The 24,288-nt window shown below is 48.2% G+C and overlaps 1 protein-coding gene across 1 annotated transcript in view; it reads left to right on the forward strand.

The window, feature by feature from the left end:
• The window catches only part of PTP4A1 (protein tyrosine phosphatase 4A1), an 80,676-nt gene that overhangs the window by 20,455 nt on the left and 35,933 nt on the right, over positions 1–24,288 (forward strand). The window contains exon 2 of the mRNA XM_030199000.1: positions 2,144–2,684. Coding sequence (XP_030054860.1) covers positions 2,580–2,684 — 105 coding nt within the window. The 5' untranslated portion in view covers positions 2,144–2,579. The remainder of the gene's footprint in view (positions 1–2,143; positions 2,685–24,288) is intronic.

Here is a 24,288-nt window from a genome sequence, read left to right on the forward strand (position 1 = left end):
TACCAAGACAGCCGACTCCTCCCCAGCACTATCTAATATCCTATCTAGGTGACGCGTGAGGTCCGCCACCTTCGCACCAGGCAGGCAAGTCACCAGGCGATCCTCACTCACGTTCAGCAGCCACCCAGCTATGTATATGCCTAATGATCGAATCACCAACTACAACGGCTGTCCTAACCTTTCCCTCCCGGGCAGCACTTTGAGACATACCCTCGGTGCGAGAGGATAGTACATCCCCTGGTGGGCAGGTCCTGACTACAGGAGTACTTCCTACTTCACCAGGGTGATGCTCTTCTTCTAGGAGACCTCCCTCCTCCAAGGTAGCACAAGGGCTACCAGACTGGAGGTGGGACTTCTCTACAACATCCCTGTATGTCTCCTCTATGTACCTCTCTGTCTCCCTCAGCTCCACCAAGTCTGCTATTCTAGCCTCTAGAGAACTGACACGTTCTCTGAGAGCTAGGAGCTCTTTGCATTGGGCACATACATATGACATCTCACCAACTGGGATATAATCATACATGTGACACTCAATGCAAAAGACTGGATAAGCAACCCTCTCACTGCTGGACTGCTGACTCAATCTACTACTGCCACTACAAACCATGCCTTATGACCACTGGCTGTCTTTTAGTTGCTACCCTCTGGACCATCTCCATCCTGTTTATCTTTATAAAGGGTGTGGTCTCTAGAGATTTATACAGAGGCACAATTGCCATCTTTTTTTTTTCCTTCTGGCCATTTCTCTCCTTATTCACCCAGGCATTTTTCTAACTTTTGCTCTTGCCATCTGTTTGTCCACCCTAAGATCATCGGATATCGCCCTAAAATCCTCTTGTGCACAATTCATCCCCTATTCTAGACTGCTCCTTTTGAGTCTTTGCTGCACAGGTGTATTTTAGGTAGATAAAAAGCAAGAAGCCAGTAAAAATCAGTTGGACCATTAGATAAGAGGGGGTAAAAGGGGCATTCATGGAAGACAAGGCCATAGAGACTAAATTATTTTTTTGCTTCAGTTTTCACTGAGGAAGATGTGGGAGAGATACCAATTTCACAATTGGTATGCAATGCTGACTGAACGAGATTTACAGAGATTTGTAAGATGTAATGGGGCAATTTGATAAATTTAGAGTAGCAAGTCACCTGGACTGGATGATACTTGGGGGTTTTTTGTTTGTTTTTTCCTTTTGTTTTCGTCTTGAGTGGCTTTGGCATTAGTATACTGGATTGGCTTGGCTGCATCTCATTTTGGAATGTTAATGTCTGCTTCCAAGTGCTGATGGGGGGGGGACATGATCATGGATTTGGTAGTCTAGCAGGGCTCAAGAAAAGGAAATTAACAGGTAAGAACAAGTTTTGCTGTTTTTATGCATTCTAAGGCGGTAAATGGTGTAAAACCAAATATCACTCTTGTATTAAGTGGTAAGCCTCCAAGTATTTTTGGTTTAGTTTGGATTTTAGCAGACTTTAGCTGATTTTCAGTTACCATGTCCTAGTCCTGTGTTATGCCTTAGTTTGACCACATCTACCAAGGATCTGCATACATGGGAAATGTCAATATTACCCACGTCCTCTTTTTTTTTTTTTTTTTTTTTTTGTCACTGGCAAATGAAGGAGCAGAAACATTAAATTCCATGCTTTTTCATTTGCCATCATTACGAGGTACTATCGACAAGGGTGCATTGTTCCCCAAAAGTAAGCACAATCATGGTGGTGCATGCATAGCTGTCAGGGAAAGAGTGCACTCTTTTCTGTCATCAAGAGCACACTTAAAAGGCAACACACTAAACTTTCTTCTTACACGCCCCTATTAGCTACTATTGCACCTCTGTTTGAACTATTGAATAGTAGTGTCTTCATTAGTGTAGGTATCTGTAATTCATTTCCCATTAACTTCTGATCTTTAGCTGAGGTCTGCTCTGTTAATGATTTTTAAAAAGTACTCTAAATGAAATATGATTCATAAGAGCTTGAGTGTCTTAAAATGTGTACAGTGAGTATTTCTATTTGGGGGCACAAAAATAATCCAGTTTAAGCATTAGGCTTGTTTAAAGGCTGTATAGCACTCTACTTAATGCTATCTCTGTAACTTTTTTTTTTTTTTTTATATCAAGCTGAAGGTGATATTTTCTTTTCTTCACAGCAGTTCTGTGGTGTTCTTGGTCACACATTTATGGAGTTTCTGAAGGGCAGTGGAGACTACTGCCAGGCACAGCATGTCCTCTATGCAGACAAGTGAACTGTAGAAATTCATTACTACTCCACTAAGAAGCCCCCCTAGGAGCAGTTAACCTGGATAAAGAAGTGTTGGATTGAATTTGGCAGAGCACTTTACTAAGGAGTTCAGACCTGGATGGGGTAAACCTCGGTGTACTGCCTTTCCTTTGCCTCAGTATTACTGGATTGAAGAATTGCTGCTGCTTTTTTTTTTTTTTTCTTTTAAGTTCATTTCACATACCATTGCTTCCAACTTCATACTTGTACACGCTAGAATTTTCACGTGGTATAGTGATCTAGACTTCAGTTTCTTTACATCAGCATTTTAAGTGTGTTTAAGTTTGTTTTTTTTAAAAGTCAAAATGGCCCGAATGAACCGCCCAGCTCCAGTGGAAATTACATACAAGAACATGAGATTCCTCATCACACACAACCCAACCAATGCAACGTTAAATAAATTCATAGAGGTAAGATATGCACTAAGTTTCCAAGTATGTTTCACTTTTTTGTGGTAATCGACCTCCTTTTAGTGGCAACTCCATTTTGTTTTAATGCTACTGTATCAAGTAGGGCTGTAGTTTTAACGCAAATAATGTGTTAAAAATCTTAACGCTCATTAATTTAACACAATTGCATCAAGCTGCTTGCTCCTGGTTTCGCTACACATCTTTCTCTTTCTTCATCTCCAGACTCTTCTCCCTCTGGCATATTTTTCTCTCCTTTCACTGCCCCCTCCCTGGTGCTCCTGCAGCTTGTACTCTTCTACTCTTCCCCCCCCCCCCCCCCCCCCCAAAGCTCTTTCCTTGTACACACAGTGGCATTAAGCACACGCTACTTTGCTCCTCGGTAACCTGGCGGAGTCCTTCCTCTCGTGTCCTGCAGCAGGAAACGGGAAGCTTCATCAGAGGAGGCAGGATGCTAGAGAGGGAGGGCTCCGGTTATAGAGTGGAGTAGCATGTGCTTAATGCTGCTGTGTATACAAGGCAAGTTCCGAGGGCCTTGTGGAGTGGCAAGAGAGAAAGCTGCTGGGGGGGGGGGGGGGGGGGGGGTAGGGGAGAACAAGCTGTAGGAGCACTGGGGAGGAGTGTGGGACAGAGTCATGGGGTGGTAGGAATGAAGACTCCGGGGGGAGGAGTCTGGGACAGAGTCATGGAGTGGTAGGAAAGAAGACTCTGGGGGGGGGGGGGGGGTAGGAGAGAACGCGGGTAGGCTGGAGAGAAGAAGTTGCAGAAGTGTCTTGGAGGGTGGGGGGAGCTGTAGGGGAGAGACATATGCCAGTCGGGGGAAGGAGAGGGAGTGCAGGCCAAAGTATCCTGTCTCTTCACTGTGAAAATAAGATTGTGCCCATGGAGAGGAAGGGAAGGGATAGAAATAAGACTGATAAAAGGAGGAAGAAAAATGGCAAAAAGTTGAATGTGAAAGATGTATATAAGGGAAAAGAGGAGAGAGAACAAATAGTGAGGAGGGCCTGAAAATAGTTCAGAGGAATAAAACCAGACATGGACTAAGATTTAGAAAAAATAAAATCACCAGACAACAAAGGTGTAAGAGAAATGTTGTTTTCAGTTTAGTAACTGAAGTACAGTGTCTGTTTTGAGAATTTATATCTGCAGGCTATACTTTGCACCACACAGGTGAAAATGTGAGGGTGACACTTGATGCGATTGTGGCCGGTTGTGTGGTTGGGAATTTTTAATTGATGTACAGCCCTAGTATCACAATGTAGGCTCGCTGGAAAAGTTGAAACGTTTAATCCACATCAGTTTGATTCTTGGGTATTTGGGGATATAAAATGTGTACTCAGAACTTTTAACATATGTGGTGGTGAAGCCTCAGACCGTTGGAGTGCTCTTGTCTTTTGGTTGGGAAATAATCTTCACGAATGGAGGCAAAAAGGGGTTGAACTAGTATGTTTTAAACCTATTGAGCAGTAGTACCCACTGAATCTTCATTAGCTGTTGCATGTATGTGGATGAGAGGATGATGGGTCAAGGTAGATCCATAATATCAGTGTGAAGGGAGGAACTGGGGAGTGCAATCAAATTTCAGGTACCCTGCCTTTTTTTTTTTCCATTTTATTACCCCCTCTTGAAGGTTTCTTTCTGTTCTTAACCACAGGGCTGACTCAAGGGATAGTGGCGCCCGTAAGCCAACTTGCTTTGGGGTAGTTTCCCGTTCTCCCCCCCCCCCCCCCCCCCCCCAATTGATATAGCACAATTCCCTTACCTCACTTGCCCACAGACGACCTACTACAAGTTGTCATTTCTTTCCTTGTCATAAAGCAGATGAAGCCATTACGTATGGGTTGTGTCCATCAACCAGCAGGGGGAGATGAGCACTCAACTTTTCACAGTGCCTCATGGCCAGCCAGCTCCACTGCCTCTTCAGTATTCTCTATCTCCCCAAGCAGGGTGGCTGCAGCTTCTTCGAGCTCCATCAAAAATCTGCCTGGGGGTGGCTCCTGGCTTGCCAGTTGTTAGCTGGGTGTTAGAGGCTATAGCAGCTTCACTTTGAAGGCACATAGGTTAGCCCTTTCCCTGCCTTACCCATGCCCCCATGGATGTGGACATATTAGCTTGCTTTTCCCTGTCCTTTCCCACTCAGTGGATGCAGGCACATTGGTTCGCCTTTCCCTGCCTTTCCCACTCATCTGAGCCTCCGGCGTTCTTATTACCTCTGCTTTCCTCACAGCGTTTAAAAAAAAAAAAAAAAATGGAACGGAGGTTTTCCTTTGATTCTTCTATGGGACCGGAGCTGTGATACTCGGTCTAGTGAGGTACGAGTGTTTTCTAACTCCTCCGGGGTGGGCCCGCGATCGGGGCATTTTTGTCGCGAAAGCGCCATTTTGAATTTTCCCGCTGTTTTCGGCGATGGCTGCAGAGAATGTAAAGCGCTGTTCCCGCTGTGGCAAGTGCAAATCAGCAGCGGGGCTCTGTAAATCGTGCTGTACTGGTGTAAGAGCCGGCCCGAGCATGGCGAGCGATGATTCTTCCCGCTCAAAGCTGGCAGGGGAAGCCATTTTGAATTCTCCGCATGGCGTGGCCTCCGTAGAGAGAGCCCTGAGCCGGGGGGGGGACCTCGAATTGAGGCTATTCAGGGAGCGGCTAGCCCTGGACGGGATCTGGGTGCCCAGGGCGAGTCTTTCTCCCCTGATTTTGTGGTGGTGTTGCATAAAACATACATGCTGAAAAGAGCTCTCCCTCAAGGGTCGTCTGAGGCCCCTTCTATTGTGTGTTGTCGTCGTCCCCCCCCCCCCCCCCCCCCCCCCCAGTGGATTCTGGCCTGGGACTGCCCGCTGAGGCTATTTCCCCTGATAATTGGCATAAAGAAAAGCGTAGAAGGGCTAATTCCCCATCAGATGGTGGTGCACCTCCTTTCCCCCCCCCCCCCCCCCCCCCTTCCCCGTGGTCGGGCTGTGAGGATTTGGAGAGTTCTGGCAGGCCTTCGTGGTCTGAGGAGCCAGAGTCAGGTGCAGAATTACCACAGGATCTGGATGATCCCGCCGCGGTGAGGATTTTCCACAGTGATGAGCTGCCAGCACTTATTTCAGATACCCTACAGGTCCTTTCTATTGAAGACCTGACAGTGGCACGTCCTCCTCTGTGAATCCTAGGATGGCTAGTACCAAAAAGCCTGCTCGAACCTTTCCTTTGCATGACTCCATCCAAGAGCTTATTTCCACTCAGTGGGCTGACCCCGAGGGAACTTTGAAAGTTTCCAGGGCTATGGGGCAATTATACCCTCTGCGTGAGGAGCATTTGGCTCGCTTTGCAATGCCTAAAGTAGATGCCCTAGTCACTGCGGTGACAAAGAGAACTACCCTCCCTGTGGAAGGAGGAGTTGCCCTGAAGGATATACAAGACCGTAGGCTGGAAGCAGCACTTAAAACCGGTCATTTGAAATTGCAGGTCTTGCTGTTCGGGCGTCTGCATGCAGTTGTTATGCTGCTAGTGCCTGCCTGGCGTAGTTGCAACAGGCAGTGGAACAGCCCGGAGATGGAGCGGAGCCCTTCTCGGATGTGGCTCCGCGGCTGGAGTCGGCCTTGTCCTTTTTGGCTGATGCCCTTTATGATATTGTCAGAGCTTCGGCTAAACAAATGGCAGTAGCAGTGGCGGCTCGCCGTCTTATTTGGCTACGACATCGGGCAGCGGACATGGCCTCTAAGCAAAGGTTGGTGAAGTTGCCCTTACAAGGCCTTCTATTTGGTGAGGAGTTGGGAAAAAAAATTGTTAAAGGCCTGGGAGATCCTAAACCCCAGCGCTTGCCCGAAGATAGGTCGAGGCCTTCCTCCAAGGGCCAGGCGGTCCACTCCTCTTATAGAGCTCGCTTCCGTGAAGATAGACTGTACCGCCCGGGGCGTTCTGCTGGGTTCACTTCTCGTGCCTGTTTTTCAGCAGAGGAACTCCTTTCACTCGTTCAAGCGTTCTGCAGCCACCGGCTCTAGGCCTGGAGTTCAGGGGCGACCCTCTCAATGATGGTGTGCCGGCCCCCTCCTCGCTTCCTGTCATCGGAGGACGTCTTTCCCTCTTTGCCGAGGAGTGGGCCAATATTTCCTCAGATCAGTGGGTTCTGGACCTGATCAGAGATGGCTACAGAATAGAATTCAACGCCCCAGTAAGAGACGTGTTTGTGGAGTCCCGATGCAGTTCTGCCACCAAACGGGCGGCGGTAGAGGAGACTTTGCAAGGTCTGATTCAGTTAGGGGCCGTGTCCCCGGTGCCTCCCGCCGAACACGGCTACAGCCGATACTCTATTTAATTTGTGGTGCCGCGAAAAGGTGGGTCTTTTCGCCCTTTTCTGGACTTAAAAGAATTAAACAAGTCCCTGAGAGCGTGGCATTTCCACACGGAAACCCTGGGCTCCGTCATTGCTGCGGTACAGGTAGAGTTTCTCACGTCTCTAAACCTGAAAGAAGCTTACTTGCACATACCAATTTGGCCCCCGCACCAGAAGTTTCATTTCCAGTTCCGGGACTTGCCTTTTGGCCTCGCCAAGCTCCCCGAACCTTTTCGAAGGTAATGGTGGTAGTAGCTGCTTTGCTCAGGCGAGAAGGTATCAGGGTTCACCCGTACCTAGACTGGCTCATCAGAGCAGACTCTGTAACAGAGAGCTATCAAGCTACAGCCAGAGTGGTCTCAGTACTTCAGTCTCTAGGCTGGGTCGTCAATATGACCAAAAGTCACCTGACCCCCTCGCAATCTCTAGAATATTTGGGGGCCAGGTTCGACACAGACTCGGGCTATGTATACCTACCTGAGCTAAGGCGGTGCAAGCTTCAGAATCAGGTCTGTCTGCTCCTGAGGATGCCCCGCCCGCGAGCTTGGGACATTGTCCAGCTGCTGGGTTCGATGACAGCCACATTGGAAGTGGTGCCCTGGGCAAGAGCGCACCTGAGACCTCTACAGTATTCCCTACTTCAAAGATGGTCTCCAGTTTCTCAGGATTATCAATGCAGACTTTCTTGGCTCCCTGCGGCCCGACTCAGCATGGAGTGGTGGCTCTCAGACAGCATGCTGCGGCGAGGAATGCTGCTGGCGCTCCCCGATTGGTGTCTAGTAGTGACAGATGCCAGCCTGAAGGGCTGGGGCGCACATTGCAAGGGGAAGCATGCCCAGGGTCTATGGACACCCGAGAAGTGGTCCATCAACCGCCTGGAGTTGAAAGCGTTGTTTTAGGCGCTTCTGGCCTTTCAAGTGACCCTGGAAGGATTGGCTGCCAGAGTGATGTCTGGCAACACGACAGCAGTGGCCTACATAAATCGACAAGGCGGCACTCCGTGCAGAGCACTGGCCGCGCAGGCCGAACAGATTTGCCACTGGGCCGAGCTACATCTTCAGTTTCTGTCGGCAGCTCACTTTGCAGGTCAGAGCAACATAAGTACATAAGTAATGCCATACTGGGAAAAGACCAAGGGTCCATCGAGCCCAGCATCCTGTCCACGACAGCGGCCAATCCAGGCCAAGGGCACCTGGCAAGCTTCCCAAATGTACAAACATTCTATACATGTTCCTGGAATTGTGGATTTTTCCCAAGTCCATTTAGTAGCGGTTTATGGACTTGTCCTTTAGGAAACTGTCCAACCCCTTTTTAAACTCTGCTAAGCTAACCGCCTTCACCACTTTCTCCGGCAACGAATTCCAGAGTTTAATTATGCGTTGGGTGAAGAAAAGTTTTCTCCGATTTTTTTAAATTTACTACACTGTAGTTTCATCGCATGCCCCCTAGTCCTAGTATTGTTGGAAAGTGTGAACAGACGCTTCACATCCACCTGTTCCACTCCACTCATTATTTTATATACCTCTATCACGTCTCTCCTCAGCCGTCTCTTCTCCAAGCTGAATAGCCCTAGCCTCCTTAATCTTTCTTCATAGGGAAGTCGTCCCATCCCGCTATCATTTTAGTCGCCCTTCTCTGCACCTTTTCCAATTCTACTATATCTTTCTTGAGATGCGGCGACCAGAATTGAACACAATACTCAAGGTGCGGTCGCACCATGGAGCGATACAACGGCATTATAACATCCTCACACCTGTTTTCCATACCTTTCCTAATACCCAACATTCTATTCACTTTCCTAGCCGCAGAAGGTTTGTGTATTATCGATGACGACACCCAGATCCCTTTCTTGGTCCGTAACTCCTAACGTGGAACCTTGCATGACGTAGCTATAATTCGGGTTCGTGCAAGCCGATTATCTAAGCAGGCATCAGATCGATCCAGCAGAATGGGAACTAGCAGACGAAGTGTTCCTGCAGATATGTGCCAAATGGGGCAAGCCCGTGTTGGATCTTATGGTGACAAGTCCCGTGCTGCTTCAGCAGACGGAGAGATCCTCGCTCGGCAGAGTTGGATGCCTTGACTCAGCCCTGGCCTCCGGGCCTGCTATATGTGTTCCCTCCGTGGCCCTTTATAGGGCGCGTGCTCCTGCGGATTTGGCTGCACCCAGGAGAAGTGGTCCTCATTGCCCCGGATTGGCCCAGAAGGCCTTGGTATGCGGACCTCCGACAGATGCTACTGGAGGCTCCCCTTCCTTTACCTCTGGTACCGAACCGGTTGTCACAGGGCCCGGTAGCCATGGAGGACGCCTGCCGCTTTGGTCTTATGGCATGGTGATTGAGAGGGCGTAATTGAGGGACAAAGGCTATTCAAACAGTCATTTCCACTGTCCTGCAGGCCCGCAAGCGTTCCACTTCCGTGGCTTATGCCAGGATTTGGCGCCAGTTGAGTCTTGGTGTGCTTCAAAAGCTATCACACCCATGCGGGCTCCTGTTTCGCCGATTCTGGACTTTTTGCAGGATGGTGTACAAATAGGCTTGGCCTATAATTCCCTGCGGGTGCAAGTGGCAGTGTTGGCCTCCCTTCGTGGTAAGGTTGAAGGCGTGTCTTTAGCTGCTTATCCAGATGTGGCACGGTTTATTAGTGGGGTGCTTCAGCTCCGTCCTTCCGTGTGAGCACCCTGTCCAACTTGGAACCTGGGGCTAGTTTTGAAGGCCCTGCAGGCTTCTCCTTTTGAGCCGCTTCGGCGAGCATCAGAGCAAGATATGACACTAAAGGCCGTTTTTCTTGTGGCCATTACTTCGGCGAGACAAGTGTCAGAGCTCCAGGTGCTGTCCTGTAGAGACCCATTTCTGCAATTCTCAAGAGTCTGGGGTCACGGTTCGGACCGTGCCTTCCTTCATGCCTAGGGTGGTTTCAGCGTTTCACCTAAACCAGCCTATTTTCTTGCCCTCCTTTGATAAAGAGGAGTTTCCAGAATCTTTTGGGCAGTTGCACCTGTTGGATGTGCGCAGGACTCTGCTGCAGTATCAGGATCTATGATCTGTTTATTTTGCTATCAGGTCCTCGCAGAGTCTCCAGCGTCTAAAGCCACTATTGCCCGCTGGCTCAAAGAAACTATCTTTTCAGCTTATCTGCTTGCCGGCCGGTCTCCGCCTGTAGCCTTTAAGGCGCATTCTACCAGAGCGATTTCTTCCTCTTGGGCTGAAACTGGAGCACTCTCTCGTCAAGAGATATGCAGTGCAGCAACATGGGCTTCTAAGCTCTCTTGCCCGACATTACAGGCTGGATGTGGCTGCTAGGAGGGGATGCGTGTTTTGGAGCACAAGTGCTAGCGCGTGGTGTGACCTGTTCCCACCCTATATAGGGATTGCTTTGTTACATCCCATACGTAATGGCTTCATCTGCTTGATGACAAGAAAGGGAAAATTAGGTTCTTACCTTGGTCATTTTCTTTCCTTTAGTCATAGCAGATGAAGCCATGAGCCCTCCCTGTATGATTGTCTGTATGCTGTGAATCTGTTTCAGGTTCTGTTCTTTCCTGAAGTTCCTTCCTTGGGAGAAAGTTGGAAAACAGTCTTCAGGATTCATGTTCACTTATAGTAGGATGAGTCCATTCCCTCCAGTTTGTTTTGGGAGGACGAGTTTAATCCCTCCAGGAGGATGTGTTCATTCCCTCCTTTTGAGTTCATGCCCTTGTTAAGGGGCCATCATTCGCTGTGAGGAAAGTTCATGTTATTCCCATTGCAGTTTGCCATACTGAAGAGGCAGTGGAGCTTGGCTGGCCATGAGGCACTGTGAAAAGTTGAGTGCTCTCTATCTCCTCCTGCTGGTTGATGGACACAACCCATACGTAATGGCTTCATCTGCTATGACTAAAGGAAAGAAAATTACCAAGGTAAGAACCTAGTTTTACCTTTCCAGTGACGTCACCAGTATAACAAAGGAGGGCTCTGCTGCACCAGGACGTCTGATTGCAAGCATTCTGACATTCAGCTCAGCCTTGCAGGGGGTTCAGGTCCCTATTCCACCCCCACCCCTCTCAAATACACACACATACATATACACCTTTTGCTTGCTCCAGTTCTCCCCTGCAGCTCCAGGCCAAAACTTTTTTTTTCTTTCCATAGCGTTCCACAGATCAATCCAGAGATGAGTGGGCTATGTCCCTCTACCAGCAGTTGGAGATAGAGAACCTCAGTCATCCTCCTGCTGAGAGGTTATCCTGTGCTGCTCTCTGGTTGAGCTTTGATGCTAACCTGTTCCTCAGGTTTAGTTGAGCTGGAGCTATTGGCTGGGCTTGGCCACTTTGGCGGTACACCTGGTGGTGCCAGGTACCTCCCATGTCCCTTCCTGGACTCTGTCCTAACAGCATGCAGCATGCAGAAATTCCTTATTTTCTGCTCCAGACCATTCTTGACGAATGGCTAATATGCACTCCTACCAGCAGAAGGAGACTGAAAATTGAGTAGTGACACCTATATAAGGATCTGTTCAACCCAGACCTGCTCAGTATTTCTCAGTCTCCCTGTAGAGATAGTGTCTATGTAGCCCTACTTTTCTTTGGTTGGATGTACCATTTTTGTCACCATTTATTAAGAAAATTTAGAATACTATTTCCTTATCAGCAGCAGATGAATCCAGAATAGTATTTCCTTATCAGCAGCAGATGAATCCATTAACTGATGGGTTGTATCTGCCTACCAGCAGGTGGAGATAGAGAACACTGAAAAACCATAGTGCCTCTTGGACGGCTAGCCCCAACTGCCTTCAGTATTTCTCTGTCTCGCAGTAGGTGTGGACGTAGCTTGATCAGCTCCTGGATTTCAGACTGCCTGGGGTGGCTCCTGTGCTTTGCCAGTTGAGCAGTGGTGCCCACTTTAAAGGCATATAGGTTCGCTCTCTCCCTGCCTTACCCATTCCCCCCGCCTCCCGGAGTCCCTCTGTTGCTGCCTGCGTCCAACTTTCCTCACTGCGTTAAAAAAAATAAAAAAAGCGCGCTTTTACTGCGTGGCTGTTCTGAGGCTTTTTCCAGAGATTCTGGTTCTGCGCAGCTTGACCGGAGCTTGTTGACTCGGTCTTCTGAGGTGAGAGTGAGGCCCTGCGGACGCCGTTCTGAACAGGGTAAGTTTTGGGGCGAAGCCGCCATTTTATTGGTATATTTCCGTCCAGTCGTGCAATGGCTGCTGAGGGAGTTAAGCGCTGCTCCCATTGTGGTAAACGCAGATCAGCAGCGGGGCTATGTAAAACGTGCTCCTTAAACGCTCACGCTAGTATGAGCATGGCAAGCGATGTTTCTTCCCGCTCGATGGAGCTAGCAGCAGGCGCCATTTTGGAAGCGCCACATGTCTCAACCCTTGCGGTTGCGGAGGAGTCTGAGTGCAGGGGGACGCCTCATTTAGAGGCTGCCAGAGGAGCTCCTACATCCGTTTCTCCTAATTTGGAGGCAGAGAGCCAGGGTGAGTTTTTCTCCCCTGAGTTTGTGCTTTTAATGCATAAGGCGTTCATGCTGAAAAGAGGTGTCGGGCACTGCGTTGCACCCTGGCTTCCATCCGGGTGTTGAGGCCCCGGGGATGGCTTCAGATGTTGTTTCCTCCCCCCGAGCGTTGGAAACACGCTAAACATAGACGGGTAAATTCCCTGTCTGAAAGTAGTGCATATCCTGTTTCCTCCCCTGAGCGTTGGAAACACGCTAAACATAGACGGGTAAATTCCCCATCTGAAAGTGGTGCATATCCTTTTTCCTCCCCGTGGTCGGGCTGTGGGGAGTCGGGGGGTCTGGCAGACCCTCAGGGACGGATGAGCCAGAGGAGGGTGCCTGTTTGCCACTGGGTTTGGATGATCCCAATGCAGTTTGGATTTTCCACCGCGATGAGCTGCCAGCTCTTATTTCTGATGCATTGCAGGCCCTCTTGATTGATGATCCTGCTGAAGGCGAGGCCGCCTCTGTTAATCTTAGGATGGCAAGTACTAAGAAGCCTACTCAGGCCTTTCCGGTGCATGACTCCATCCAAGAGCTTATTTCTGCTCAGTGGTCTGACCCTGATGGGCCGTTGAAAGTGACCAGGGAGGGGGGCGTGGCAAAATGGCGGTGCGAACTCCGGTGAGAGAACGCTGTCCTGCTCCTTGTTGAAAATTTACAATTCCTCGTTTCCAGAATGCCCCACACTAAGAGGAAAGGGAATGTGAGTTTTGGTTCCCCCACCTACCTCGACATCTTCCCCCGTACAACAGGGGCTTGATCGATTCCGCACCGGAGCCTCTCTAACGGATCTGAGGATGGGGTCTCGCTGCTGAGCCATCTGAAGGGGCGGAATCTCCGCTGGGACAAGAGGCATCGTTATCACCTCCCTGAGTCTCCAACAACCCTCCTTGTCCAGCTTCCACTGCCGCGATAAAAAGTACGCACGCTGCTGAAAGTGCTGCATCTGGACTCTCCGATGGAGGAATATCGCTGCAGGAATGGCGTTTGGAAGGAGAGGCCTGTGGACTTTTGAGACCTCCGGAACAGCCAAGGAGATAGATCTTGGACAAATATGGGAAATGCTCAGTGGAATGAATTTAATTCTTCAAAAATCCTCATGTGAGATATCTACTTTGCACCAAAAGTTTGAAGAATTAGTTTAAAAAAGTGGATGTTGTGAAGGAGGATTTGTCTTCCCAGGTTAAACTATAACATGAGGTAAATCAAATTCAAGATTTTAAATATACAACAGTTAAAGACAAATTGGCTCTTCATAAGAAAATTGAGCAAATAGAGAACTATAATAGATGTTTGAACCTTCATATATTAAATTTTTTTTAAGTTCCTGGGACTTCACCAATCGATATGTTTAAAAGATATCTTTTAGAGAATTTGAAAATTCCTCAAGAAGCAATTCCTCCTATAAACAAGATATATTTGCCTAAAAACCCAGAGACTGAAGGAGAAAATAGGAGGTCCAGATTTGAATATAGATGTGAATAACATTTCAGATATTCTAGAACAATCGCTAGAAAATTGAGCCACTCTCTTGGTAGTATTTGTTTTTGAACAGGACCTTAAAGCAATTCTAAGACTTTAAACAGTCAAAAACTCCTTTTGGTGGAAATAAGATTTGGATATACCCAGACGTCACAAAATCGACTCAAAGGAGGAAAAATTTTCTGACTATGAAACAAGAAGTTTTGTATCTTGGGGCATTTTCTTCCTAGCCTATCTGTGTAAATGTCTGATTCGATATTTGGATGTCAAGTGTATATTTTATTTACCTGAACAATTAAGAGCATTCGAGTCATTCCGTGTCAAGTGGACCAGGGGTCCCCACCTCACCATCTCAGATGTTGATGAAATCTGGTACATAGTTTCTTTGATAAAAAAAAGCTAAGCTGTGCAAAAGTTTAGTTCAAAAGACTAAAAATTGGAGGTTCTAGGGGACCTCAAGTAAAGGGTTGCAAAATGTCGCCTGAGCAAAAATGACATTTTGGGCTAACTTCCAGAAACTGTAAAACTGGAAGTTTTAGTAGTACAAGGGGGATATTTGGAGAACCTGCACTACTTTTAGGGCTTAATGAACTGGTAAAACCCCATGTTCCTAGTCCTCTTACTTTTTGAATGGTTTAGGCTCAAACTTTGCCAAAAAAAACCGGCAAAAATCAATTTACAGCGATGTTGAGGCTGCTGTAGTTTCTAAACTAGTTGGCCTTTCAGGTTGATTTTTGGTAGGTGTACTAAATGCACGGTTGTAATGAGGCATTCCAATTTGCAGCACTTTCCTTCAAGTGGTTGAAAAATTATAAGCGTTAAAAGTTGGTATAAAAAGCATTTTTGCCCATTTTGGGCTATCTTTGATGCCCTTGATCTCCAGTGGGACAGCTTCAATATTCTTTCTTTTAGCACTATTAGAGCAGATTCTCAACCCTGGCCCTTGGGCCTCCTGTATGTGTGTTCCCTCCTTAGCCCTTGATACGAGTCCTACTGCGGATTCAACAGCACTGAGGTCTGGTGATTTTCATGGCTGCAGATTGGCCAAGGCATCCGTGGTATGCGGATCTCCGCTGGATGCTGGTGGACGCTCGGTTCATTTGCCCCCTGGTGCCGAACCTGTTGGTTCATGGTCCGGTGTCTATGGATGAGCCCTGCCGATTTGGTCTTACGGCCTGGCTATTGAGACGGCGCAATGGAGAGACAAGGGCTACTCTAACAAGGTCATCTCCACTCTCTTGCAGGCCTGCAAGCGGTCCACCTCTGCAGCTTATGCTTGGATCTGGCGCAAGTTTGAGGCGTGGGGTGTTTCAAAGGCGATCACACCCATGCGGGCTACAGTCTCAACAGTGCTGGACTTTTTCCAGGAGGGCTTACAATTCCCTGCGGGTGCAAGTGGCAGCATTATCATGCTATCGAGGGAAAGTCGCTGGCTTGTCCCTTATCCGGACATTGCCTGATTTCTCAGTGGGGTGCTTAGTATCCATCCTCACATCCGGTTGCCCTGTCCGGCCTGGAACCTGGGGATGGTTTTGAAGGCTCTCCAGTGTTCGCCCTTCGAGCTGCTTAAGCGAGCCTCGGAGAAGGATGTGGCTCTCAAGACTGTCTTTTTGGTGGCCATTACATCGGCTAGACGCGTGTCTGAGCTGCAGGCGCTGTCCTGTCGGGACCCTTTTCTGCAATTCTTGGAGTCCGGAGTAACAGTACGTACAGTGCCTTCCTTTCTGCCTAAGGTGGTGTCAGCGTTTTACCTGAACCAGCCTATTTTCCTTCCTTCCTTTTCTAGGGAGGAGTTTCCGGACTCCTTTGGGCAGTTACATCTTTTGGATGTCCGCAGGGCACTGTTGCAGTATCTACAGATGTCAAATGACTTCATTTGTCTCATCAGGTCCTCGATGTGGAGGCCCAGCGTATAAGGCCACTATAGCCCGTTGGCTCAAGGAAGTCATTTTTTCTGCGTATCTGCTTTCAAGCCGGTCTCCGCCTGAAGCGTTTAAGGCGCATTTCCACGAGAGCGATTTCCTCCTCGTGGGCTGAAACGGGTGCACTCTCTCTTCAAGAGATATGTAGTGCGGCTACTTGGGCTTCTCAGCTCTCATTTGTCCAGCATTACAGGCTGGATGTTGCAGCGAAGCAGGACGCAATTTTTGTAGCACAAGTGCTTGCTTGCAGTGTGGCCTGTTCCCACCCTAAGTAGGGATTGCTTTTGTACACCCCATCAGTTAATGGATTCATCTGCTGCTTATGACAAGGAAAGGAAAATTAGGTTCTTATCTTGGTAATTTTCTATCCTAGTCACAGCAGATGAATCCATGATCCCTCCCTGTCTGACTTTTTTGTTCAGATCTTTCATGCAGATATATCAGATATATATCTCATTGGGAAAAGTTGGAAACCAGTTGTCAGCATTTCTACAGGATGTTCTACTACAGGAGGTTGAGATCGTCCCTCCTTTGTATGGTTATTGTTCCTGTTCTGGAGCGTTTGTTCGCTGTGAGGAAAGTTTGCTGTTATACCTTTTATGGTTCACTCTGCTTTGGAAATCTCAAATACTGAAGGCAATTGGGGCTAGCTGTCCAAGAGACTCATGGTTTTTCAGTGTTCTCTATCTCCACGTGCTGGTAGGCAGATACAACCCATCAGTTAATGGATTCCTCTGCTGTGACTAAAGGAAAGAAAATTACCAAGGTAAGAACCTAATTTTCCCTTAAGGAATTGCTTCAGGGGTGTCTTGAAGCAGATTTTGCTGCTGGTTTAAAAAAAAAAAAAGGCAATAGCAGCAGAAAAAAAAACTCTCAGGCTTGGGGCCCCTGAGCTTTTGGAGGGTGTATATTCTGGTCTCTCCCCTCTCCTTTCTTCTCCTCCTGCTCTCCTTTGGTGCGTGGTGTGCCTCGATCTTCTCCCTTGTTTTCCTCTGAGGCGGGCCTGTGTTTTGAACAGAGCACTGCCGGTATTTAAAAAAAAAAAAAAAACACCTGGGGCTGGTTGCAGCACACTATTGGGCAGGGGAGCATCTTTTGCGGTGGGAAGCTTGTGGCTGGACACTGCTCAGTACAGTTTGGCATGGCCTCCCAGGCGGAGAAGGCACATAAGTGCATGGCTTGTTCCACTCTGTGGGTGGTCTCTGTGCACAGCGATCTTTGCAGTGTGTGCGAAGAAGTGGAGACGGTGATGGGCACGGACCTGGAATCTGTTGTCCCGGTGGCAGGGAGTGCTGGGAAGGCCCTTTGACAGAGTAAAGAGGCTTCTCTCGGGGAAACTGTGCTCCTGGCGCATGGCGCTCCTGACGCTGTTTTGGCAGGAACGTCTGCCATTTTGGGTCAGAGTGCTACGGGGCTGGACTCTGGAGAGGGACCACCACTTCTTACCAGGCATGATGTCTCTGTGGTCCCCTCTTATTCCTTAGCGTATACAGCAAATGAATCCAGGAACTGGTGGGTTATGTCCATCTATCTACATCCATGACCTCTTTATCTCTCGTACTCTCCATCTGCTTGCCCTAACTGAAACTTGGCCTTTACCTTGAAGACTCTACTTCCGTCGCGGCCCTATGCCATAGAAGTTAACTTTTCTCCCATACTCCTCACCCAGTTGGCCACGGAGGTGGTGTCAGGCTACTACTTCCACCCTCTTGTAGATTTCAACCTCTTCTTCCACCTCAGTGTGTCTTCCTTTGAAGTCAACCCCATCCGTCTATTTGCTCCTCTGCCTCTCCGAGTAGCAGCCATTTATGGACCCCCTGATAAGTTCCTTTCTTCCTTTCTCACTGACTTTGATGCCTGACTTTCCTTCTTTCTTGAGCCTTCATCTCCTTCCCTCATTCTTGGGGATTCATGCTAATGATCCCTCTGACTCTGCTCCTCAGTTTCTTGATTTTAACATCCTCTTTCAATCTTCAACTGTGCTCCACTGCCCTCACTTACCAGAATGGCCACTGTCTTGATCTTATCCTCTTAAACTGCTCACTCTCCAGTTTCTGTGCCTCAACTCTTCCCCTCTCTGACCATTATCTGATAACTTACACACTTAAAACACCCTCCTCCCCAGTCCTGTCCAATCTTAACCAATACATTTAGGAATCTTCAGGCTATTGACCCTTCTACTCTGTCCTCCAGTGTTTCAAATCTCTTCTGTACCACTATGTTATCCAAGTGTGTCAGTGAGGCTGTCTCCTCTGCTCTGGATACTCTCGCTCCTCCCATTCCCTGGTCTGTAAAACGTACCAAACCCCAGCCTTGGCTAGCCGCTAGAATCTGCTACCTACGTTCCTGTACCCACTCTGCCGAATGCCTTTGGCTGAAATCCCGTGCCCATGCTGACTGAATAACATTTCAAATTCTTGCTGACCTCCTTCCAGTCTGCTCTTTTACTTGCTAAACAGGACTATTACATCCAGTTGACAAATTCTCTTGGCTTAAACCCTCAATGTCTCTTTGCCACACTGAACTCTCTCCTCAAAGTGCCTTCACCTCCAACCCCCCCCCCCCCCCCTTTCACTTTCTCCCCAGACTCTGGCTGAGTACTTTCATGATAAGGTTCACAAGATTAAACTTGAATTCTCAACCAGGTCACCTCCACCTCTCCTTCCCTTAGTCCATTCTCTCAACCCTTCAACCCCTGCCTCCTTTTCTTCCTTTTCTAAAATCACTGAAGAGGAAACTACACATCTTCTTTCCTCCTCGAAACTATCTGTTCCTCTGATCCTATTCCCACCCATCTACTTATCACTATCTCTCCTACTGTCATCCCCTTTATCTGTCATATCAATCTTTCACTTTCCACTGCAACTGTTCCTGATGCCTTCAAACATGCCGTCACACCACTCCTTAAAAAAAAAAAAAAAAAAAAACCTTCATTGCACCCTACCTGTCCTTCCAACCATCGCCCCCATCTCCCTCCTATCCAAGATACTTGAACGTGCTGTTTACCACCGTTGCGTTGACTTTCTTTCATCTCAAGCTATTCTTGATCCACTTCAAGGCTTTCGCCCCCTTCATTCAACTGAAACAGTGCTTTCTAAGGTCTCCAATGATCTGTTCCTGGCCAGATCCAAAGGTCTCTATTCTATCCTCATCCTCACTGTTGATCACTGCCTACTCCTTGATACGCTGTCCTCACTTGGATTTCAGGGCTCTGTTCTTTCCTGGTTTTCTTCTCTCCCAGCATACCTTTAGTGTATGGTGAGGCAAGTAGAGGAGGATCCACTAATTACTGCATTTTTTTTGAGGGGGTGAACAAACATATGGATGTGTATCTGGATTTTCAAAAGGCGTTTGACAGTGCCTCATGAAAGACCCCTGAGGACACTGGAGAGTCATGGGATTTGGAGGTAGGGTAGTACTATGGATTAAGAACTGGTTGAAAGATAAGAAGCAAAGAGTAGGGTTGAATGGTCAGTATTCTCAGTGGAGAAGGGTAGTTAGTGGGGTCCCGCAGGGGTCTATGCTGGGACCGCTGCTTTTTAACATATTTATAAATGACGTAGAGATGGGAGTAACTAGTGAGGTAATTAAATTTGCAGATGACACACAATTATTCAGGGTCGTCAAGTTGCAGGAGGAGTGTCAAAGATTACAGGAGGACTTCGCAAGACTGGGGGATTGGGCGTGCAAGTGGCAGATGAAGTTCAGTGTTGACAAGTGCAAAATGATGCATGTGGGTAAGAGGAACCTGAATTTACAGCTATGTCATGCAAGGTTCCACATTAGGAGTCATGGACCTAGAAAGGGATCTGGGAGTCATCGTTGATAAGACGTTAAAAACTTCTGCTCAGTGTGCTGCGGCGGCTAAGAGAGCACACAGAATGTTTAGTATTAGGAAAGGGATGGAAAACAAACACGAGGATGTTATAATGCTGTTGTATCGCTCCATGGTGCGACCGCACCTAGAGTATTGTCCAATTCTGATCACCGCATCTCAAAAAAGATATAAAGGAATTAGAGAAGGTGCAGAGAAGGTCGACGAAAATAATAAAGGGAATGGAACGACTTCCCTGTGAAGAAAGACTGAGAAGGTTAGGGCTCTTCAGCTTGGAGAAAAGGCGGCTGAGGGGTGATATGATAGAAGTCTACAAGATAATGAGGGTATTAGAGCGGACAGATGTGAAGCGTTTCTTTACACTTTTCAAACAACAACAAAACCAGGGGACAGAAGATGAAGCTAGAATATGGTAGATTTAAAACAAGTTTTTCTTTACTCAGCGTGTAGTTAGTCTGGAAATCATTGCCGGAGAATGTAGTGACAGCAGCTGGCCTCACGGAATTTAAAGGGGGGTTTGGACAGATTCCTGAGGGAAAAGTCCATTGACCATTATTACATTTTTTTTTTTTTTTTTTGGGGGGGGGTGGGGGGGGGGTTCTTGAAGCCTGGATTGGCCGCTGTCAGACACGGTGCTGGGCTTGATGGACCCTTGGGTCTTTTCCCAGTATGGCGGTGCTTATGTACTTCTATCCCACTGTCAGTTGATGTACATCAGGGATCTCTTCTTTTCTCCAGGTACTTCTTCCCTTGGTACTCTGATCTCATCCCATGGTTTTCAGTATCATCTTTACACTGATGACTCCCAGATCTACCACTCCACACCAGAAATCTCAGCCAAAATCCAGGCCAAAGTATCAGTATGCCTGTCTGGCTTTGCTGCCTGGATGTCTCACTGCCATTTGAAAGTAAACATGACCAAGACTGAGCTTATCTTTCACCCTAAACCAACCTCTCCTCTTCCCCCATTCTGTGGATAACACACTCATCCTTCCTGTCTCATCAGCTCATAACCTTGGTGTCCTCTTTGACTCCTCCCTCTCCTTCTCTGCACATATTCACAGACTGCTAAAACCTGTCGTTTCTTTCTCTATAATATCACCAAAATTCACCCTTTCTGAGCACACTACCAGAACCCTCATCCACACTCTTATCACCTCTCGCTTAGACTATTCCAACTTGCTTCTCACAGCCATCTCTCTCCTCTTCAATCTGTTCAAAATTCTGCTGCACGACTAATGTTCCACCAATGTATGCTCATATTAGTCCTCTCCTCAAATCACTTCACTGGCTCCCTATCCGTTTCCGCTTACAGTTCACTCTTCTTATTGACCTATAAGTGCATTCACTCTTCAGCTCCTCAGTACCTCTCCACTCTCATCTCTCCCTACGCTCCTCCCCGGGAACTCCGTTCACTGGGTAAATCTCTCTTATCTGCACCCTTCTCCTCCACCGCTAACTCCAGACTCCGTTCCTTTTATCTTGCTGCACCATATGCCTGGAATAGACTTCCTGAGCCGATATGTCAAGCTCCATCTCTGGCTGTCCTGAAATCTAAAAACCCACCTTTTTGATGCTGCTTTTAACTCATAACCCTTATTCACTTGTTCAGAACCCTTATTTTATCAACCTCACTTTAATATTCCTTTATCTCTTGTTTGTCCTAATTAGATTGTAAGCTCTGTCGAGCAGGGACTGTCTCTTCATGTTCAAGTGTACAGTGCTGCATACGTCTAGTAGCGCTATAGAAATAAGTAGTAGGTGGAGATCGAGATTACAAAGCTGAAGGCAGTGTTACCAGATGGTCAACTCCTCCTTCACTTCAGTATCTGATCTGTAGCTGGTGGTAGACGGTATCTCTGCAGCTCCTGGCCTGGGCCTTTTGGCCAGTTGAGCTTAGGGGTGTTTGGGCTCTGTACCAACTTTAGGGGCTTACCTGGTGGCATAGGTCCCTGCCTCACCCCATGGTCCCTTTCCTCCCAGAGTTTGGGCTGTAGCCGTCCTCACCAAGAAAAACAAAACACTTCTAGTTCACAACAGACCTGTGTTTGCTGCTATCAGCTGTTTACAAAAAACAATTCGGGGGACAGGCTCTGCAGCTGCAACAGGGCAGCAGGATGCTCAGAGGAGTCTTGGGGGCAGTGTCTCTGAAGTCACTGTGTGTGTGTAGCCTACTGATCCAATCTGGTGGCAGGCTTGCCTGGGAAGTTCCACTGTTGGAAGGAAGTTTGGCTGTGCGTCTCCGGTAAGTGCATTTTTTTTTCTGCCATTGGACGTGCGGTATTGGTGGCAGAGGCCACCATAGGAGGTTCATATTGTGAGCAAGCATTGGCAGGGACAGGTGTTGCCAGGTGCACAGAGGCATAGGCAGGCACCAGGGACTTTTCTCCCAAGTGGAATTCCCACTCTGTTCCAGCTCTGAGATGTTGAATGCATGCACCATTTTCTTTTGGCGCATCCAGATGCAGCTCCCGCTTTCCGGCTGTTGGCTGCATTGGCGGCTTTGCCTCTGCTATGGGGACCCCTTCAGGCTTTGTACCGACCTGATTCAGGGGAATTGTTTTGTGCCCTGATTTCGTCCTTTTTCTCCTCGTCCACTGGTTGATGTGGCTTTTTCCCATCAGCATTTGTCTGTAGCACGCCCCTTTTGAGGGTTTCTTCGAGTGCAGTAGTGGCTTTGCTACTCTGTGGTAGATCCAGTGTTCCAGGAGAGACAGCTGGGTGCCATGTTAGAGGTGGGGTCATTGGGACCTCTCTCTGGTTCCCCCTTGATAGCTTCCTGCTCGGGGGAGTTTTTACGCCCATCTTGAACAGATGGGTTCTAGACGGCAAAGTTTTCCAAAAGGAATCTGATGGTCCTTCTGCGGTGTGCCTTGTTTTTATCCTGGCAGTATAGGTATTATCTGTGAGCACACCACCCTGAGTGTGCCTGATCTTTGATCTTGGAAGCTCAGCAGGGTTGGGCCTGGCTGGTTTCTACATGGATGGGAGACTGCCTGGGAATACCAGGTGCTGTAGATTTTTTTCCATCTTTGTCTTTTGGCTCCAGGTTTCTGTGGGAAATGTTGTTTTCTGGGGCTAGTGCTCTGGTCTTATGGTAACCATGGAACCTCAGTGCTGCCATGGGGGCTTTATCTCCGGGTGCAGTAGTTTTAACAAAATAGTTATGGTTGGCTTTCAACCTGAAGGTCACGGGTTCAGGTTGATTTGTGCATCATATTAGAAGCTGTGGCCCTTGGCTCCTTTTCATTTGGGTCATATTTTTTTCACCCTCCCATATTGCTTGCCTTGACCAGCAGTTCTTTGCACAGCTGGGACAGCTAAACACTATGCTATAGTTCCAAGGTTAGCTGTGTTGGTTTCCCACAGCAGCTCTGCTCTTCTAGTTTTACACTTGACACTGTCAGCTATGCATACCAGCTTCAACTTCCACTGTATCAGTGGCACCTCTAGCTGGCAGTGTCTCTAAGGCTTTTATTGCACTCTTCTTTGTTTTGGACAGCTATCTATATTCCGAGCTACTTCAATTTAGCATTCTTCCCTGCAGTTCTCTAGGAAGCATTTCTACTCTTTCCCCTTTGGACCCCTTATCTGCGGTTTCTGTTTGGCCGTTCCAGGCTCTACCTTTTGGCATTGGTATTGGTCCATTCACCTTTTCCTAGCATTGGGAGTCTTGCGGTATTCTCCACAAGGACCGCATCAGAGTTCACCCCGCTCTAAAGGAGATCCAAGTCAATCTTCCCGGGTCTTCTCGCAGTTGGAATCCTTGGGCTGGGTGGTCACCCTTCAAGTGAGCCACTTTGTCCCATCCCAGACAGCTCTGGTACGATTTTTTATTTATTTATTTTTTTGACTGAGGACTGGCGGATTTAGTTGCAGAGTAGACTGCGCAGTCTGCTCAGGGCACCAAGTCCTCGGGCCTGGCAATGCTTTCATGTCTTGGGCTCTGCGGCGGCCACTTTGAAGGTAGTGCCATGGGCTGTGCTCCTATGCGACATCTACAGCTCTTCTCAGCAGGTGGTGTCCTGTGTCCCAGGAGTGTCAGCTGTCTTGCATGGCTGTGCATGAACTGGTGGCTCCGCAATTCCTCCCTGTGGAAGGGGTGCCTTGGTGCCTCTACAGTGGATGGTGGTGGTCATGGATGCGAGTCTCTCGGACTGGAGAGCCATTTGCCACCTCTGGGGCAGGAGATGGCACAGGAGGTGGGCCGATCTCCTGCCTGGACCTGCTTTTGGTTCTGTTCATTTTCTGGCCTTTCAGGACACATTGCAGGCCAGGTGATGCTTGTGCTCTCTCTCCCACCTGGACCTGCTTTTGGTTCTGTTTGTCTTCTAGCCTCTCAGGACAAGCTGCGGGCCAGGCAGTGCTTGTGCCTTCAGAGAACATGATGGTGGTAGCTGCTTCTTTGACAGAGTGGGACCAGTTGGGCCATGGCCATCAGGGTGACCCCCCCCCCCCCCCCCCCCCATGGAGCTTAAGGACTGACCCCACCCTCTACAGGAATAGCACACTCCATAAGCTATGGCATATGATATGTGTATGCCTACATGTAGATAGGGGTTCCTTATTTGTTT

The sequence above is a fragment of the Microcaecilia unicolor genome, chromosome 3 (assembly GCF_901765095.1).
Source record: "Microcaecilia unicolor chromosome 3, aMicUni1.1, whole genome shotgun sequence".
NCBI lineage: Eukaryota > Metazoa > Chordata > Amphibia > Gymnophiona > Siphonopidae > Microcaecilia > Microcaecilia unicolor.